This window comes from Solanum pennellii, chromosome 11 (assembly GCF_001406875.1).
Source record: "Solanum pennellii chromosome 11, SPENNV200".
NCBI lineage: Eukaryota > Viridiplantae > Streptophyta > Magnoliopsida > Solanales > Solanaceae > Solanum > Solanum pennellii.
The window spans coordinates 48,181,378-48,195,634 of record NC_028647.1 but is presented as its reverse complement, the minus strand read 5'-3'; the positions used below and the strand labels follow the sequence as shown (position 1 = coordinate 48,195,634).

Sequence of the window (14,257 nt, the reverse complement as noted above, 5' to 3'; positions counted from 1 at the left end):
CATTCACTTTTAAATAGTAAAAGTGTGCAGCGAGTCATCATGATAGTTTAATCGTGCAAGTAATTTTTCGACATACGTTCTGAAAGAAATTTATGCATTTTCCTTTATTACATTAATCATCTTTTAAGTACATAAGAAGGGTCAGAGATTGCTACAATACAAAGCAAACTAAATAAAAAGAATCAAAAGATTACAAAAAAAATACAGAAGTATTAACAAAATATTAAAGATCTAAAAGATTGCAAAATCAAAAAGAATAAATGAAAGATATACCCGATATTATCTTTCCTTCTTAATATTAAGTTATTAGCATGGAAAACACTCGCATCGCATATAAGACGAACAACCTGCTACAACAACTTAAATAATCATTGCATTTTATCTTACTACTTTTTCTTTAAGTCACAAAAGATGGCACATCTTCTATAGTACATTTGGCACAAACGTAATAGTCAAGAGATCAAGAGGAATGATCAATAACTAATCCCTAGAAGCTATCTCAAATATACACCATCTATTATTGTGTCCATTCAATATCACCCTAATCAGTAATTAATCCACAATGTAAACTTAAACTAACATAAAACAAACGAAAACAAGAAGAAAAAGGAATTTACAATCAAATATTGCAGGACTTTTCCAGCTACCAATGCACTACACCATCTGCCTTGCTTGAGAAACACAGCAGCAAGCCTAATGCCAAAACATAGAATAGACTCACCAGCACAACTTGTTTCCTGTAACAAATGTAACATTTGTAACTAAGTAGACATTGTTTATTCAACTGTATGGACCTGAAACCACCAGCAGCACCAGCACCTGAAGCTTGATATCGCGAGTGGAAATGAAGAGCAATAGTACCTGGGGATGCTAACATCACGAACGAGTCCTATTTTAGAGGCTTTATACCCTACACAGTAACATAACAAAAAAATTTCAGCAAGAAAAGCACGTGATGCCACTACCATTGTTCAATTCAATGTTGAAATCGAAACGAATGAAGTGTGTTGACGACTAGAAGTATAAATATATTATTCTTCAATTCTCAAGATTTGAAAGGTACTAAATGTCGACACCGAAATAAAATCTTTATTTTATAACTGTTGTGTGGGACAATTTGTGTGCATCTCGACTGATTCACAAGTGCCTACTGTTTCCCACCAGCACAGGAATCAGGTAATTCCGCCCACAAAGACTTGGGCATATGGAAAGAAATCACTTGGTATTTTTGCCTCTGCTGGAATATGAACCTGAAACCTCATGGTTCTGGACTCACTAGATTTTGCAATAGAATCTTATGAAGTGGTAGAAACATTAAAAAGAACATTTTTATTCAATTACTAGATCTGTGGTTCCCATTTAAACTTCTTTTTTTCAACTTTCCTGGTTGGGTCACTTGAAGTAGATTCAACAGTTTACCTTCCTTTTATTTGGTGTGGTCATCCCTGTCTTCCACCTGTGAATCACAATTTCTCAGGCTTCCTTTCCACCCAAGTCCCATATCTCCATCTTTAGCCATCCCTACTTGGTTTGATCAGGAAGCCTCTACACAACCTTTTGAATGCGAGAGCACCTTGATTCACTCACCTATCCGCTTTATTCCCCCTCAACTTTTCCATATACCCATCTCGATCACCACTTTCCCCTAATGCTTTTGGTGCTGGAAAAATCTACATACACTGAATCTTTATTATCACTCTATATTTGCCAACTATCCACTTAGTGCAAACACCAAACATGTGTTGGAACCGTTTTATACCACATCCGAGGGTGAGAAATCAGTACTTGTCCCTCCCTCCCTTGCATATGCAGTAACATATGGGGATTATGATAATGGTTTAAATCACTTAAGCTATTTGTGTGCAACTTGACTTACTTTTAATAGGAAGACTGATAAAGCACAATCTGTTATATGGCTTATAGTGTCTGCAATTTTTATTCAAAAGATGCAGATCTTTTCCCTGTTCATAGTCGTGATGAGTAATTCAAGTCTGTCCTTAAGTTGTATACGAATGTCAAAAATTTTCTCTGAGCAGGTTTAGATAATCCTTCACAGGGTATGATTGCACCTAAATGTACTAGAAGAATTATACCCAAAAAGTTATATTACAATGCTATTAATTCTTGAAGTTTGGAGATTAGAGAGTTCGAAAAGATTGTTGTGCTAGGATTTAATACTATGACACAATCAAACATTATGATGTACTGCCCGAGAACACAAGTATGATGAAGTCCAACTTTATTATATAATGCCAAAGGACATAAGGCTGATACCTAGGGCTGATTCTGATATACTGAACCTCTTTCTCATTCTATTCAAACCTTAACCATCTATAAGCCATTACTCATCTTAAAGAATCCTTTAAACAACATAATTTGGCATTCATTTCAGCCTCTGAAGACAAAAAACCAACCTCCTAACGGTACTGTGTGTCTCTCCAACATGAAGACACGCTGTGAGCTGTAAGATCTGTTTCATGGAGGAGAAGGCTATAATGAAATTTCAACTCCGCCTTACACGCCGTTCGTCCACTTTTAGGCTGATGTCTATATCTCTACAAGTGATTCGAGCTGATGTTGCACAAGCACTCACTTTTTGCACGAGATGGAAATTATATAGATATTCATACAATTAATTAAATAAGAAACTAAGGTCCAATACTTGTGAGCTAAAATATCCATCGTAAGTGTGCATCCATACCTTGGAGACTCTAAACTCATTCACAGCCATTCTGAGATTATCATCAGATAATAGCAACCTTGATAAAGCCCCTGTGCTCAACCTGTGAAAAAAGGTTCAGCAAAATAAACATACCCTGCTTCCCAAATGACAGTTCAAGATTTAAGGGATCTATGCAGGACGCGTAACTTGTTAAACTGCCTTGAGTATGGAATTACACTATTAAGCAGAAGAAGTTTGACTAACTTAAAAAGGAAATGGAGTTTATTTCCACAAACACGTACCCCAACTTTTTTGCGGCATCTGATACCGAGCCCTCAACAGCAAAAAGTAGGTCCAGTAGAGCTTGCATTCCCTATGGATCAAAGAAGAACGACAGCCAAGAAAATATCACTACATTTGGCAGTTGTTAAAGACACGGAAAAAAGGAAAAACATACCAAAGCAAACTTAGGATTGTTTGGTCCAATTTGAGGGCCACAATTTGATCCCCTGATTGTTGATTTGGCAGGAAGAATTTGAAGCAGCTCTTGAGGAGGAGTATATGTATCAAGATCTATGTTGTTCCTAACTAGATGAAAAAAACAGAAAGTAAAATAAATGGAAGCATCTAGGAAAAGAGAGCCACATCAACATCATGCTAAACCTTAAGACGAGCTTAAACATATCCAAGAATGAAGAACAGTCCATTACCTCAACAACACATACCCAGTGTATTCCCATAGAGTGAGGTTTTGGGGAGGGTGGAGTGTAGGCAAACCTTACCTCTATCTCAAAGGTGAAGTAGAGGGGCTGTTTACGATAGACAATTGGCTCAACACCAATAATGAAGTACAAGACACAATAGGTAGTAACAAAATAATGGACAATAGAACCAGTCCATTGAAGTTCATGAGAAAGAAACTTCACAGGAAAACCAAACTTCAAAAGATTTTTAACTCCCAAACTATGAAAAAGGTGTCCAGTTTACACTTTAAGCGTCATCTTGGCTTGTATTCCTGTTTTCAAATTTATAGAATTTCAAAGAAAGTGAGTCGAGTAGCTATTGGTAAATTTTCTGTATCTTTTGACTTCCAGATATCAGGACACTGAATAATTTAGCCTACACAGTCACAAACATAATCTTTGTAAATTTTAGTTATTCAAGCTCCTTGGTCAAACCAATATAGTTTGAGTTTGAGGTATAAAGTTGACTAATCGATTGAAGTTCGTCAAATTCTTATTTGACATGGATTTAGCATAGAGACCAAAAATAACAGAAGCTGCTTTTTCTTTATCATAGTTCAGTCAATTGAGAAACTCCCAACAATTAAGGGGTGGTTTCAGCTGTGACACAGTTCTTCTTTGTTTTTGACAAAGTAAGTTGTTGTATGTAAAAAGCATCAAGAAGATGCATGAATGATCAGCTAGGACACAGTTCTTGTACTTCGTTTTATCTATATATTCCATTATTTTCAACAGATTTTTGCTTTTCATCTACTGGAAAACCCTCTCTTTCTTCTACTGCTTCTTTGTATTCCCCCTAGTAACCACCGATCTTCAGGACTCTTGAACTCAATTTTGTGGCACCTAAACCATAGAACTCAAGAAACTAAAGCCTGAAAGGTCCTATTATCACAATGCGCACATGAGTGGAGAAGGTGGGAGAGATGCCAACAACTTATCTCGGCATGTCATTGGGGGTGAAGAATAAGTCAATAGGGATTTGGAATACGGTAGTGGAGAAATGCACTAGGAGATTAACAAATTGGAAGAGTCAATATCTCTCTAGGGGTGGCAGACTGACACTAGTCAATAGTGTTTTAGACACTTTGCCTTTTTATTTGATATGAATTTTTCCTACACCTGCCAGTGTAAGTAAAAGAATAGATGCACTGAGAAGAAACTTCTTCTGGCAGGGAAATGAAGGCAAGAAAATATATCACCTAATCAAATGGGAGGAGCTATTAGTAGACAAGAAGGCAGGGGGTCTAAAAATCAGAAACATGAAGAAGCAGAACCAGAGTTTGATGATGAAATGGTTGTGAAAGGTTTCTACTGATGAAGGAAGGTTGTGGAAAGAAGCAATTGTTGCAAAATATTGCATGGAAGACAAATGGATGAGTAAGATTGTAATAACACTCTATGGGTGCTCAGTCTGGAGAGCTATCAGGAACGTATGGCCATTAATGCAGATCAAAACAAAGGTGAAGATTTGGAATGGACAGCGAACATTTTTTTGGCATGACAAATGGGCACAGCAAGGAACTATGAAACAACAACATCCAGAATTCTTTACGTTAAGTCAACAGCAACATGCCACAGTTGCCATGATGTGGACTGGTCACGGATGGAACTTATTCCTAAGGAGACATTTGAATGATTGGGAGATGGAAAAAGTTGCAGAATTTTACAATTCAGTAGCAGGTTTCAATAAGCTCAATGGAGGAGAGAACAGACTGAAATGGAGTAAAGACAAGAATGGGAAGTTCTCTGTTAACTCAGCATACAAGGAGCTGAATTCAGCGGTGGTGAAGGAAAGTGATTGGCCTTGGAAGATGATTTGGACGCCAAAGATTCCTTACAAAGTTAACTGTTTCACCTGGCTTTTGGCAAAAGAGGCAGTCTTGACACAGAAAAACCTAAGTAAAAGGGGTCATCAATTAGTCGCCGAGTGTTTTCTATGTGGGGAACAACCTGAGACAATCAACCATCTTTTTTTTGCGTGGCAAGTGTACAAACCAACTATGGAGGATGTTTATATACCTAAAAGGGATCAGATGGGTGAAACTTGGAAGCATAGAGGATGTCCTAAGATGCAGGAACAAGGATGGCATGGTAAGTAAGGAGGAGAGATGGAAGATTGTCCTGGCTTGTATTTGGTGGTCAGTCTGGATTGAGAGGAACAAGAGGTGTTTTGAAGGAGTAAAAAGCAGCTTACAGATTCTTAAGATGAATTGCTTAGGCCTAATATATTTTTGGTGTGAGCAAAAATTATTAGCTCAAACAGAAGACATTTTTGATGTTTTAGACTTTTTGTAACGGTAACTTGCAACACAAGATGTAAGTTGTAATACTTTTGTTGGGAAACAATACCTGTTGGTGTAGTATACCTGTGGTCATATAGAAGTAAATAGTAATGTTACCATTCTAAAAAAAAAGCCCTATCATCACAAAAGGAGATTTGCACTTAAACAGGCCTATTTCTCATGGTGCCAGGACATGGTCTGCCTCAAGATTAGGAAGGTGGACTCATTACACCAATAAAAAGATATAAATGATCTCTCATCAAGTCTCCTCTCTAGTTCCATGTTTTACTTAGGTCTCACTCTGCTATAGTAGTACCAAAACAACTTTTAATGGGTTTCACAACTAATAGTCCTCGCACAACTTTGCTAACTCATCAGTGCACTCCAAGCTCATCACTTGATACAATCAATAAAACCCAAACTCAAAAAAAATCTCAAGCACAAAACTCAAAGTTAATAAGCATATACTACACAGCTGTTTATCACGCCGCAAACCACAGAGTTAAAGATATAAATTTGTCTTATATAATAAGGCAGTGGTTCTGGAAGAAACAACAAAGAATAGATTGTATACCTTTAAGAGCCAGTAACGCTCGCAATCGAGATAAAGCAGACGCACGATTCATGTGTTGGGATCTATCCTCCACAGCCTAAATAAAACCCAAAATACCCAAAAAAAAATAAAATTCCATTTCAAAATAAAAGAAGGTCATGAAAATCTAGCAAATCATCAAAACAAAACCTGAGCAATAATCCCTGTTGGACTATGCTTCAAACGCACAGCTGATTCACGCTTGTTGCGGTGCTGTCCACCAGGACCTGAAGCCTTGAAAGTGCTCAATTCACACTGTTTCATCAACTCCTCATCCGACATCAACAAGTAGTCTCTACCACCAATACCCGTATCAACACATCCATCGCCATTGGTGCTGTATTTAGCTGAAAATAACGACCCAAATTCTTGAAATTGCTCACCAACGGGTACAGAAAACAATGACCCAATTCTCTTGCTAATTCTTGGAGTTGAGTATGAGCTAGTAATGGAGATCGAATTTGGGCGATAAACAGAAGGTGTTAATATGGAGATAGATTTAGGAAGATTTAGAAACGATTTGAAAACGGAACGAACCATATGGATTCTCAAAATTAGCGTTTGTTTTCAAACCTTTTGAGGAGGATGAGAACATAAAAGGAGGATTTGGCCTGCATTCTTAAACTATGCCCAAACTTATCACTTTATTTCATAATATATTATAGGAAGAATGGTTGTAAATGAATTCTCAAATATTTAAATTGATACAAAATCATTTTTCATCTATGCTCTTAAACTACTCCTGATTGTTAATTCTTTAATTATATTTGTTATTATTTTTAATAGCTTTCTTAAAACAAAATTATTAAATATTTATATTATATTATTTAATGTGATTGATCCAAATTTAAACTCTTCTTGAATAAATAATAAAAATAATATTCTAAAAAAATCATTTTTTTATAAAACCATTGATATTTCATATTTTGACCTGATACACTTGAAAATAATATTGAAAATAATTAATTTCATAATCTTCCTATTAGCCTATTTTAAAGGGTAAAACTTATCCGCATCGAGTTTTTGCACCAATCCAATACATGCATGTCATGTGTTTAAATTTACAGCTCATTTTACTTAATTTTAATTAATTAACATGTGTTTTACTATCAAATCACATAATAATGAAAATTGTATTAGTTTGGTGTAAACATCCAATGCGGGTAAGTTTTTTCCCATTTTAAATTAAACTCAATTTATTATAATGTAACTCAACTCATAAATGAGGATCCAACTAAAATCCATAAATAAATAATTTATCTTATTTATTTTCTCTTTATTCTTTTTTTAATCTCTTATTCTTAATTAGGATATTCGAAACTCGAACTTCAAATGATCTAACATATTTATATTCTGTTAATTAGTACTTGTCGTAATGGCATGAGGATGGGAATAAGATAAATGATTATTTTTATTTTTACTTATAATTGTGGGTACACACAAAAGAAGAATATAATTTTTGTACATATTTGCTTAATTAAGTTATCTTTTATTGAACTAATTATTTCTATATGAGTGCATCATTATTTTCCTCTTTTTTTCTCTCTTGTTTGTCATAAATTTTTTAAAATGGTGGACAAGATCCAAATTAAAAAAATGGAAGAGACAGGAAGTAAGGGTCGAGGAGGGAGGAGTTTAGAGAAAAGATGTTGTTGACACCAAATTTTGGTCCGATAGTTGTAAAGTTAATAATTTTTGAGTATTTTATTTTCGATAGTTCAAAGTACATGTTTTATCATTTTAATGCAATTTTTTGATAATCATCCTTTTTCTCAAAGTATTAGGATTTTTATCAGTTGTTCTTTTTATATTTTTTTTCCATAGCCGGACGTTCAAATATTTGTTCATTTTTTATAAAGTCATTATTTCTGTTAAATTGCAATTTTTTACTTGTTATTGATTACGTGCATTACATTTTTGAAATTCATTTTTCTCTGTTATATTGTTAATATTAATTTTGATATTTTGTGCAGTCTAAAAATTCATCCAAATCCAAATACATTTGTATAGACATATATTTTATCAACCAACAAATTTTTTGGTCATAATCTCGAGCTCATAACTTAGGCCCATTTTAAATAATTTCCTACATATAGAAGATTTAGCTCATTAGGTTAAGAGGTGGTGAAATATCTTCAAATTAGGGTTGAGAATTTTCAGATTTTTATTGACAAGGGTTTAACATTTCATTATTTTTCCGGTAACCACCACCCCGGAATCCGGTGAAGTTATAACAATCCAAAAGACCCCAAAACTCCATTGTTACTCATTGAAGCTCTTAAACATAGCAACCAAAATCCCATTTTGTATTTCTCATTTTTTCGGTGAAACTACTATTTTTCAACCAACATCCGTGAATTTCGAAATCAGCTGCTCTCTTCCTTTTCCATTTCCGTTTTCGACCAGCAACCATGACCAACCAAAAACCCATTTTACTTTTCTTTCTCCGGCAAACAACCAGCCCTCAACCCCTCACCCCCTCTCCGCGCGGTTCTTTCTTCTCCGTTCTCCCTCAATAAACCTCCAAACCCCACCTGAAACCAACACTAACAACACTAAAACAACTCTACCAGACCTCCCTCTCTCACACTTCAGAAATCCGCCGGCAAAGCCACCAGAACCAACCCTTCTCTTCTTCCCTGCTGCTGCAGTATCTCTCTTCAACAGCAACAAATGACCCATTTTTTTCATCCAAACCACCACCTGAAACCCCGAGGAACACCAACCAGAAAACCAGCCCAACCCACTTCTGTTCATCACCTTTTCTCCTACGACCCTCCTCCTCCATATCTGGAGAAACACCACCAAATGATGTTAATCCTTAGATGTCTCCACTTTGAGCCTTAAGCCTTTCTTTGAACAACTACATTTTAGTCAATATCCTTTCTGAGTGATTTTTACGCTCTATCCCTCTTTTGACCAGACTTTCTTTAGCGCACTGAAGACATGCAAGTTATAAGAGAAGATTCAAAGTTCAAATTTGTCAAAGACAAAAGTTATCAAAGTCTCTGAATGTCAAGAAAACAAAAATGACTTCAAAAGAAAGAAAAAAAAAGAAATGTTCAAAATTCCCCACAAGTTTAAGCAAGCAGAATTTCAAGAAAAGGAGAAAAACACTCCAAACAAAAAGGAGAAAATTTCAAAAGGGGAAAAACTCAGACAAACAAAGTTTCAAAGAAGTCAAAGTGAATAGGAAGGGACAACAAATAGAATCAAACACTAAAAGTGTAATAATTGTTGAAAACATCTATTTAGTGCAATGCTCAAGAAGGGAATAAGTCCCTTTTATCCCAAATGACTATCCTACCCATCCCTAAGCCTACATTACAAGCTATTAACAAGTCCTACATGATTTCAATTCAAATGTTCTCACATTAGTGGAGATTTACATGAAGGTCAAGCCTATGGTATCACAATTGCATGCATTGAACATTTTTTGAGTGTGAGTGTGTTTTTCCAGATGTTCCCAAATCAAAACACTTTAAATGTGTGCAAATTGAAAATTTCTTTCCTGTGAGGGCACTTGAAACATGATGTAAGGTCTAGTTCAAAGAATTTGTCTAAAGCAAGATGAACAAATCTTGTCGTTACTTAAGTACATTTGAGGTACCTCTTGAATCCATAGGAATTACCTCGAAATCAATCTCAGTTAAAAGATAAAGAATTGTGAGAAAATTTTGTACAATACTATTGTTGGTGCTGACCAAGTTAAAATATGTTTCATCGTTCATAAAATGATAAAGGGTTGAAACCCACTTTTTGATATTTGTCCAAACCAACTTTGTGGACCATTTCATTGTTGATATTTGTCCAAATAACTTTTTGTACTGTTTCAAATTCAAATTGCATTTTTCGGTAGGCATACCCTTCAAAATGACATCTTTTAAATTTGGATCTGTCACGACCCAAAAATTAGGTGTGATGGCACTTGTCTTATCCCACCAAGACAAGTCAGCCTAAAACCCAATATCTAACAAAGTGCGGAAGTAAATGACAATCCAACAACAATTTCTATTATGAAACCAAGTCATATTAATTCAATTCCCAAAACCAGGTTGTCACGTGCACAAGCCTCTAATATAAATATTAGAATTGAAATAAAATAGATGTCTAAAGTGAAGTTATCTTTCAAGTAAAAACAAAGTCATAAACTGGAGTAGGAAAGTTCGCTGAGATGACAAGCAGCTACCTCAAAACCCTTCACAAGATGCCTCGGAAACGAAAAGAATGACAGGTATCACGAAGATCCAGGCTCGTAACCTACAAAAATTTGTAGAAGCAAGGGGTGAGTACCAAACCACGCGGTACCCAACAAGCAAACCTCTAAACACAAGTTAAGTGAACAAAATACGGGTACTCCTTACACCCTATCTAAACCGCCACGCTACAGCCTAACAGTTTACAGTTTACCAAACACACAACTCAATAACCATACCCTATCAGTTTACACATTCTCAATAACATTTCAATATTCAACAGTCACAAGCTTCACAGAGAAACAATCACAAGATCAGCAAAACACGTGTTCAAGTTCATCAATAATAAAATGTGCAATGCCATGAGATGCAATGTCAAATATAGTGATGCATGTCTTTCTTAACGATACACACACGCTGTCTCTCAGTCCGGGACCCATGGGGGACATATTTGTCCATGCATCTGTCGCAGCGCACGATACGACCCTCGATAATAAGAACCTTCACGGCGCGCGATATGTCCCTCGAAATATAATATCCATCGCGACGCGCGATACGACCCTCGAAATGGTACATCCTCTTACCACAACCATGTCTTAGATACAATGCAAATGACATGCTCAAATGAGGAGATAACCATTTTGATAACAAAGCGCAATTTACTACAAGGAATACAAAACCAACAAATAAGCAACAAGTCTCCAAATCATTCTCAACATCACATAAGGAAATACACGAATTTCATACGCTTAACAAGAGTTTAGAAATTCACTTGCCTTAGCCAATCGAATAATTACTCTTGGACTTGAGCCTTCCCTTTCCGTTGAGCTTCCAAACCAATGGAATCTATTCAAGTATATATTCACAATAAGGTTTCAAAACTAACAACACTCACACTTTTATGTGTTTAACCTTGACCTAAAAATTCACCCCATATTTATAATCAAGTTTGTAATTCTTGATGTCAATTAACATTTCAACTATCATATTTTCCAAGTTTCAAGGCTAAGGTTAAATCTCATATTTTTCCCAATATCATAATTCGAATGATATTCATATGCTATGATAGATGTAATATTTAATTACCTATTTCAATATGCCAAAACTTAACTCATAATGTAATAATAATAATAAGAAATTAAACCAAATTGCCAATCATTCACAGAAAAACACAACTTCTGAACCCTACCATTCATACGCAGAATATACCCCTCCAAATTTCAATTTGTATCCACATGTATAGCAAGCATTACACTTTGATTATTTTATAATTAATTTTTTTTCAAAATTGGTCAAAAATTTCCCAGGAACCCACGTAGAATATTTTTAAGGCCAAACTATTTTTTTTCCTTATTTCTTTTTCTGAATTATTTATGTACTAAAAGTAGTGAAACTTTACCCACTTTTTTTATTAAATAGTCTAAAGGGTATAAGGTCTTAAAATTTTTTATCACTTTAGCCCATTAACAATTAGTTTAATCAATTATCTACAATTATTCATCCATTAATTAACTCAAGTTAAGCAAATATTCAAAATTTCCAAAAATGACCTTCCGGGTTATTACATTATCCACCACTAAAAAACATGTTCGTCCTCGAACATAAAGTAAAAGAAAGTACCTCATGCTTCAAAAAGTTGTGGATATTTAGCACGCATGTCAGACTCTGTCTCCCAAGTTGCCTCTTCCACTGATCGGTGCTTCCATTGCACCTTCACTGAAGCAATCTCCTTGGTCCTAAGCTTTCAAATCTGCCTATCCAAAATAGCTATAGGCTCCTCCTCAAATGTCAAGTCTGGACCCAACACCACAAAATCAAGTGAAAGCACATGAGATTCATCCGGAATATACTTTCGAAGCATAGAGACATGAAAAACAGGATGGACTGCTGACAAACTAGGTGGCAACACCAACTTATAAGCCACCTCTCCAACTCGGCTCAAAATCACAAAAGGTCCAATGAACCTAGGGCTAAGCTTGCCCTTCTTTCCAAACCTCATCACACCCTTCACGGGTGATACTCGGAGCCAAACATGATCACCCTCCATAAACACCAAAGCTCTAACTCTCAGGTCTACATAACTCTTCTGTCGACTCTGAGCTGTCAATAATCTATACTGAATCATACGGACTTGCTCCATAGCATCTCTAAGCAAGTCTGTATCCAAAGAGTCCATCTCCACCGAATCAAACCAACCAATCGGAGACCTACATCGTCTTTCATACAACGCCTCAAATGGGGCCATCTGGATACTAGAGTGATAAACTGTTATTATAGGCAAACTCCGCTAAGGGTAAATTTGATCCCATCTAGCACCAAAATCGATCACACACGCTCGAAGCATATCTTCCAATACCTGAATGGTCCGCTCAGATTGACCATCTGTCTGAGGGTGAAATGCCGTACTCATATCTAACTGAGTACCCAGACCATGTTGTAATGCCTTCCAGAAATGAGAAGTAAATAGTGAACCTCGATCTGATATGATAGAAATAGGAACTCCATGTAGTCGCACAATCTGACTGATATATAGCTCGGCTAACTTTTCTGCTGTATACTTCACCCGAACCGGGATGAAGTGGGCAGACTTGGTCAGCCTATCAACAACAACCCAGATAGAGTCATAACCACCCACTGTGGTAGGCAAACCCACGACAAAGTCCATAGTAATCCGCTCCCACTTCCATGTAGGAACAGGCATCCTCTGAGATACACCCCCGGGCCGCTGGTGCTCACACTTGACCTGCTGGCAAGTCAAACACCTCGAAACAAAGTCTGAAATATCTCTCTTCATCCCACACGACCAGTAATGCTGACTCAGATCATGATACATCTTCGCCGCTCCCGGATGGATGGAATACCGAGAACAATGGGCCTCCTCAAGAATCAATCTAATCAAATCGCCTGTCCTTGGCACACAAATTCTGCCTCCGATCCACAAGACACCATCAGAATCAAGGACAGCCTCCTTAGCTTCCCTTCTCAATACTTTGTCTCGAATGAGACATAATTTTTCATCATCAAACTGGTGTGCACGGATTTTCTCGACTAAAGAAGACCGAGCCTCAATAAAAGCAATCATCCCATCACTCTCTTCTGAAATCTGCAAGCGGACAAGACTGTTAGCTAATATCTGCACATCTCTAGCCAATGGTCTCTCCTCAATACTAAGCGCTGCAAGACTCCCCATGCTAGGAGTCTTCATACTCAGAGCATCGGCCACAACAATGGCCTTTCTTGGATGATACAGAATGGTCACATCATAGTCCTTCAGCAACTCAAGCCATCTCCGTTGCCTCAAGTTCAAATCCCTCTGGCTAAAGATATACTGAAGACTCCGATGATCAGTGAAGATATCACAATGCACTCCATACAAATAATGACGCCATAACTTAAGTACAAATACCACAGCCGCCAACTCCAGATCATGAGTAGGGTAGTTCTTCTCATGGGACTTCAATTGCCTAGAAGAATAAGCAATCACTTTCCCCTTCTGCATCAACACACCACCCAAACCAACTCCTGAAGCATCACAATACATTGTAAAGTCTACACCCTCCTCAGGTAGAGTCAACACAGAAGCTGAAGTCAACAAAGTCTTGAGTTTTTGAAAGCTCTGCTCACACTCATCAGACAACTGAAAACACACATCCTGTCGAGTCAATCTAGTTAATGGAGCTGCAATAGTAGAGAAACTCTGAACAAATCGTCGATAATAGCCTGCCAATCCCACAAAACTCCTAATCTCAGTAGATGAAGTAGGTCGCGTACAGCCTCTGACT

The 14,257-nt window shown here is 36.7% G+C and overlaps 1 protein-coding gene across 3 annotated transcripts; it reads right to left on the bottom strand.

Annotated features, from left to right (window-relative positions):
• Nucleotides 1-360: 360 nt before the first annotated feature.
• Nucleotides 361-6,955, bottom strand: LOC107005154. 3 transcript variants are annotated; one of them, XM_015203664.2, is made up of 7 exons: nt 6,430-6,955; nt 6,262-6,337; nt 3,120-3,250; nt 2,965-3,035; nt 2,702-2,783; nt 862-910; nt 361-737 (listed from the first exon to the last, which is right to left on the bottom strand). In XM_015203664.2, the coding sequence occupies exons 1-6, from the start codon at nt 6,817-6,819 to the stop codon at nt 890-892; spliced, it is 771 nt and encodes a 256-aa protein (XP_015059150.1). In that variant the 5' UTR covers nt 6,820-6,955; the 3' UTR covers nt 361-737; nt 862-889. The 3 variants fall into 3 exon arrangements, with proteins under 3 accessions (XP_015059150.1, XP_027768914.1, XP_015059149.1); XM_027913113.1 differs by having other exon boundaries at nt 820-870; XM_015203663.2 differs by having other exon boundaries at nt 862-870.
• Between the last annotated feature and the right edge of the window lie 7,302 nt (nt 6,956-14,257).

Bases quoted from the DNA above. Each gene is read 5' to 3' on its own strand.
- LOC107005154 (XM_027913113.1), bottom strand. From the start codon at position 6,819: ATGGTTCGTTCCGTTTTCAAATCGTTTCTAAATCTTCCTAAATCTATC. The intron at 6,338-6,429 runs GTTTTGTTTTGA...GGTTTTATTTAG, and splicing joins CAACAGGGATTATTGCTCAG to GCTGTGGAGGATAGATCCCA. The intron at 3,036-3,119 runs GTATGTTTTTCC...TTTGATCCATAG, and splicing joins ACAATCCTAAGTTTGCTTTG to GGAATGCAAGCTCTACTGGA.